Source organism: Mizuhopecten yessoensis, unplaced genomic scaffold (genome assembly GCF_002113885.1).
Source record: "Mizuhopecten yessoensis strain PY_sf001 unplaced genomic scaffold, ASM211388v2 scaffold10521, whole genome shotgun sequence".
Taxonomy (NCBI): Eukaryota; Metazoa; Mollusca; class Bivalvia; order Pectinida; family Pectinidae; genus Mizuhopecten; species Mizuhopecten yessoensis.
Genome location: NW_018408588.1, coordinates 1 through 6,364, shown reverse-complemented (window position 1 = coordinate 6,364; position 6,364 = coordinate 1). Strand labels below are relative to the sequence as shown.

General features: G+C 39.6%; 1 protein-coding gene across 2 annotated transcripts in view; it reads left to right on the top strand.

The window, feature by feature from the left end:
* Positions 1-6,259, top strand: part of LOC110460910 — a 110,178-nt gene extending 103,919 nt beyond the window's left edge. Inside the window, exons 55-58 of one of the 2 annotated variants that reach the window (XM_021514121.1) lie at positions 261-464; positions 1,089-1,456; positions 3,969-4,109; positions 5,566-6,259. In XM_021514121.1, the coding sequence (XP_021369796.1) occupies positions 261-464; positions 1,089-1,456; positions 3,969-4,109; positions 5,566-6,125 (1,273 nt within the window). In that variant the 3' untranslated portion in view covers positions 6,126-6,259. The remainder of the gene's footprint in view (positions 1-260; positions 465-1,088; positions 1,457-3,968; positions 4,110-5,565) is intronic. The other variant, XM_021514122.1, reaches the window with a different exon arrangement.
* Positions 6,260-6,364: the final 105 nt, after the last annotated feature.

Here is a 6,364-nt window from a genome sequence, read left to right as displayed (position 1 = left end):
CCCAGTTTTGGTAGGGTGGTATCTCTGGTAAGATACATTAAGTTCTCGGTTTTGGTAGGGTGGTATCTCTGGTAAAATGCATTTAGTTTCCAGTTTTGGTAGGGTGGTATCTCTGGTAAGATACATTTAATTCCTTGTTTTGGTAGAGGAAGCAGGACCTTTATTTGACACCAGAAGTTTTTTTAGGTGATATTTGTTACAAAGACTAAGATAATTTATTGTTTTTGGCTGACTTAAGGTAGATTGATGAAATATTACAGGGAGCTGGAGTTACTACACGAGTGTGTACAGGGTTATCAACAGGACTGTTCAGCTACAGCTTTCCAATCTGTGACTGACAGCTTGGCAGTCGTCATGACAACCTTTAGTGGGATATGTCCATCCTTCACTCCCTCTGGTGTTTGCTCAGTAGCCAATGCGTTGAGCTGCGTGGACAACCTTACTGAAAGTTCAACTGGATGCAGGTAAGAATGTAAACAGGATCATCTTAACGTTCCTAACTCTTTGGCATGTGTTTTAACGTTTGTCGTATAATAGTATGTCATTGTTCATCCGTCCTTCAAAATGTTCCTGTCCTACAAATTATGAGTTTAATAATAAAAATATTTTAATATTATTCCATACAAAAATGAATCAAGTCAGTGTAAGTGTCATAAGGTGAATTCAGAAATATCACCTCAGGTAAAGTTTACTAATGAAGGTCGAACTTCAACTGGAAGGTTTATTTTGTAAGATTAGTATAACATTTTGTCACACATATATGTTAATTAAATTTCTTATGAACCATCGCTGGATTGTGTGATATAGGGTATTAGTAAGACTCTCAGTTCAAGGATTGGATATTTGATGAATCCTCTTTGGAAATGATCCGATAGACACAAATGAGTCTTGACTGGACACATAAAGTATGTGGTTGGGGTGTTTTTGCCCATCAAGACTAGATTCCTCAATGTTTGGTTCATAAACTGATGGCTGAAACAGAACATGAATAAAAGGACACGATCATCAGTGTTTATTTTGTATATTGCTGGCTGAAACAATACATCATAACGCCTCAGTGGTTGGTTCATGTTTCCATTTTCTTACAGCAACTTGGGAGATGTAAGAGCCTGTATCAGCACAAATATGGCAGGCTGTTCCAGCCTTCAGGACCTGGTAGTCAGGATTTATCTGATTGGTTCTGTTAGTAACCGCCTAAAGTCATGTGATGAAGATCTACAGGGTAGTGACCCAGTAGTGAAAAATCTCATCAGCTCTTGTATTCAGTCTTTGAACCAGAACACGACGGAGTTTATGAACAGTAACTCGCCTAGTACACAGACCTGTGACACACTTTCAGATTTCATTCAGTGTTTGGAGGAGAAGTCTAAAGAGATGAACATTGTTGTGTTGAATCAAGCTTTAGAGAAATACCGACCAATGTATACAGGAATGGTCAACAGCTGTAAGGCAAGCAGTAAGTAATCAGCAGTACTGGCCAACAGCTGTATAACAAACAGTAACTAATCAGCAGTACTGGTCAATAGCTGTATAACAAGCAGTAAGTAATCAGCAGTGCTGGTCAACAGCTGGATAACAAACAGAAAGTAATCAGCAGTACTCGTCAATAGCTGTATAACAAGCAGTAAGTAATCAGCAGTACTGGTCAACAGCTGTAAGGCAAACAGTAAGTAATCATCAGTGCTGGTCAACAGCTGTATAACAAACAGTAAGTAATCAGCAGTACTGGTCAACAGCTGTATAACAAGCAGTAAGTAATCAGCAGTACTGGTCAACAGCTGTATAACAAGCAGTAAGTAATCAGCAGTACTGGTCAACAGCTGTATAACAAGCAGTAAGTAATCAGCAGTACTGGTCAACAGCTGTATAACAAGCAGTAAGTAATCAGCAGTACTGGTCAACAGCTGTATAACAAGCAGTAAGTAATCAGCAGTACTGGTCAACAGCTGTATAACAAGCAGTAAGTAATCAGCAGTACTGGTCAACAGCTGTATAACAAGCAGTAAGTAATCAGCAGTACTGGTCAACAGCTGTATAACAAGCAGTAAGTAATCAGCAGTACTGGTCAACAGCTGTATAACAAGCAGTAAGTAATCAGCAGTACTGGTCAACAGCTGTATAACAAGCAGTAAGTAATCAGCAGTACTGGTCAACAGCTGTATAACAAGCAGTAAGTAATCAGCAGTACTGGTCAACAGCTGTATAACAAGCAGTAAGTAATCAGCAGTACTGGTCAACAGCTGTATAACAAGCAGTAAGTAATCAGCAGTACTGGTCAACAGCTGTATAACAAGCAGTAAGTAATCAGCAGTACTGGTCAACAGCTGTATAACAAGCAGTAAGTAATCAGCAGTACTGGTCAACAGCTGTATAACAAGCAGTAAGTAATCAGCAGTACTGGTCAACAGCTGTATAACAAGCAGTAAGTAATCAGCAGTACTGGTCAACAGCTGTATAACAAGCAGTAAGTAATCAGCAGTACTGGTCAACAGCTGTATAACAAGCAGTAAGTAATCAGCAGTACTGGTCAACAGCTGTATAACAAGCAGTAAGTAATCAGCAGTACTGGTCAACAGCTGTATAACAAGCAGTAAGTAATCAGCAGTACTGGTCAACAGCTGTATAACAAGCAGTAAGTAATCAGCAGTACTGGTCAACAGCTGTATAACAAGCAGTAAGTAATCAGCAGTACTGGTCAACAGCTGTATAACAAGCAGTAAGTAATCAGCAGTACTGGTCAACAGCTGTATAACAAGCAGTAAGTAATCAGCAGTACTGGTCAACAGCTGTATAACAAGCAGTAAGTAATCAGCAGTACTGGTCAACAGCTGTATAACAAGCAGTAAGTAATCAGCAGTACTGGTCAACAGCTGTATAACAAGCAGTAAGTAATCAGCAGTACTGGTCAACAGCTGTATAACAAGCAGTAAGTAATCAGCAGTACTGGTCAACAGCTGTATAACAAGCAGTAAGTAATCAGCAGTACTGGTCAACAGCTGTATAACAAGCAGTAAGTAATCAGCAGTACTGGTCAACAGCTGTATAACAAGCAGTAAGTAATCAGCAGTACTGGTCAACAGCTGTATAACAAGCAGTAAGTAATCAGCAGTACTGGTCAACAGCTGTATAACAAGCAGTAAGTAATCAGCAGTACTGGTCAACAGCTGTATAACAAGCAGTAAGTAATCAGCAGTACTGGTCAACAGCTGTATAACAAGCAGTAAGTAATCAGCAGTACTGGTCAACAGCTGTATAACAAGCAGTAAGTAATCAGCAGTACTGGTCAACAGCTGTATAACAAGCAGTAAGTAATCAGCAGTACTGGTCAACAGCTGTATAACAAGCAGTAAGTAATCAGCAGTACTGGTCAACAGCTGTATAACAAGCAGTAAGTAATCAGCAGTACTGGTCAACAGCTGTATAACAAGCAGTAAGTAATCAGCAGTACTGGTCAACAGCTGTATAACAAGCAGTAAGTAATCAGCAGTACTGGTCAACAGCTGTATAACAAGCAGTAAGTAATCAGCAGTACTGGTCAACAGCTGTATAACAAGCAGTAAGTAATCAGCAGTACTGGTCAACAGCTGTATAACAAGCAGTAAGTAATCAGCAGTACTGGTCAACAGCTGTATAACAAGCAGTAAGTAATCAGCAGTACTGGTCAACAGCTGTATAACAAGCAGTAAGTAATCAGCAGTACTGGTCAACAGCTGTATAACAAGCAGTAAGTAATCAGCAGTACTGGTCAACAGCTGTATAACAAGCAGTAAGTAATCAGCAGTACTGGTCAACAGCTGTATAACAAACAGTAAGTAATCAGCAGTACTGGTCAACAGCTGTAAGGCAAACAGTAAGTAATCAGCAGTACTGGTCAACAGCTGTAAGGCAAACAGTAAGTAATCAGCAGATGAAAGTCAGCGTTAATATAAACATATCGTTGCTGAGGACTGTGTTGTTTGTATTTACAGGTAAACAGTTTATACACTCTGGTACCTGTCCGGTAGTGGAGGGGGGAACATGTGCAGAGGAATGCTTCTATGATGGAGAGTGTCAACGAAATGAAAAATGCTGCTTTAATGGATGTGGTCACACCTGTGTTCTAGCTGTTGGTAAGGTCAATGTCATGCTTTTGTTAGGATATACCGAACTTGTTTGGAGCCTAACAGTTTTGCCATTAAGACTATTTCAATGAAATTTGTACTCATATAAGCCCTCTTTGGGAAAGTACGATCAGATTTACTTTTTCAGAAACCTCACTTTAAGATCAAATGTCAATCAATATTTTCTTGCTCGGAATATAACTTTGGTACAGTATTGTGGATACTATTTTATAATTCAAATGTTAAGGCATATCAACCAGGGATGCGCCATGGGTTATTTTTATGCCCTCGCCATATATAGTGTTGCCCATGTCCGTCCCATCCTGATTCAATGTAAACACCCGTCCCGTCGCATCCCGTCCCGATTCAATGTAAACACGTAGCAACTTCATTCTTTGGCAGATTTTGGTCAAACTTTATACAAAGGCACAACCCACAATAAAATGGGGGGGCATATAGTGTTGCCCATGTCTGTCCAGTCCCGTCGCGTCCCGATTTAATGTAAACACTTAGCAACTTCATTCTTAGACAGATTTTGGTCAAACTTTATACAAGGGTCAAGAATGATTATACTTCAGACATCGTTTTGTTTCAGGGATCCAAGGTCAAGGCCAAGGTCACACTTCCTATATATAGAAAATCATCAACTGTTTCAATTTAAACGCTTAGCAACTTCATTCAATATGTTATGGAGATGGTAATAACATACAGAAAAAACATATGAATATTAAAATCAACTTATCAACTGTAAGTGTAGTACCTTGTGTGTGCATGTTTCAGGGTATCAATATCAAAGTGCACGGTGGTTGTAACTTTTTATAGAGCACTGAAACTAATTGCACATGGCAGCGGGGGAATTTATGTCTCACAGACATTTTCTAGTTTAGTCAAAGTCACCAATTCACAATCAAGTCCAGTTCAATTTGTTGTCTCGTAGCATCCTTTTGACCAGTTCCTTATTTCCCAATGGAAGGCCCAGGGTTTATATTACGGTCTAATATTAGATAAAAATGTTCAAGCATTAATTTGTCATAGACATAGTTACATTTTTCCATTCCCTTGATGCCTTGATTTGATGCGTTATGCGTGCACCATTTTTATTCTCCTGAAAAAGTTTGTGGGATATAGCAATCATGCTATATTTGACCCTGTCTGGCTATTCAACTTTCTTGTTCAGCTAACTTTAGAACATATTATTGCACAAATTTCAAACTTGGTATATTGGTTGCCCAAGGGAACAGAAAGACACCTTTTGTTTCGGGTATTATACGTTAAAGTCAAGCTTGCTGTTACTAAAAGTGTAATTTCTTGTTTGGATAAGTGCGTGTTGCACCTGAAAAGAGACAATTGCAAATTAGGATGGTCTGTACTGCAGATTCAGCTGTAATGTGTTTTTGGTAATTCACAGTAAATCTATAAAAATCATAAACTTCAGTTGTTTGAATATGTAATTTTTTTTCTGCAGGAAACAATGTGATTGCATTTGACACGCCAATACAGACTTCCGGCAGTAAGTCGACGGACTACACTTACACACTACTCGCCGAATACGGCTACGTCATCCAGTCAACGTCAGTTCTGTTTGAGGTGAAGGCCTGTAACAATGCCCATGTTGGACTGAAGGAGGATGCAGACCCTGATGGAAACCTGTATGAGATTGTTATTGGTGGCTGGTCAAACTCTAAATCTGTCATCCGTACGCTGAAGCAGGGTGACAATAAGGTGGAGCAAGGCGGGCCAGTGCTGGATTGTAATGTGTACAAGAGGTTTAATGTGAGCTGGTCTGGAGGTGTTGTGACAGTAATGAGGGAGACAGATACAGACTGGGTACAACTGATGACCTGGAGTGACCCTAGTGGTGGACTGGATGTCCAGTTTGTAGGATTATCCACTGCACGCTGGGATAGTGGTTCCTGGAAGGTCGGCCAGTCAGAAACAGGTTGGACTTATAAAATGTACTTTACTCTGGCAAACAAACACGATACAAATCAGCAGCTAGGTATTCAGTCTTCTCTGCTGATGTAGCCCAGTGTGATAGTTTACAACAGTACAGCTGAAAGTTGACTGTTTAAGGTTAATTAAGTTAATTAATATATCAAAATAGTGGCACCCACTCTCTGAAGCTGTACAGAAGAGTTAAGTTAATTATAAATTGAGAATGAAAAATGATAACCATACTTAGATTGGGTATGTGTACATGGGTACTCTATGTGTACATCGGTACTCTATGTGTACATGGGTACTCTATGTGTACATGGTTACTC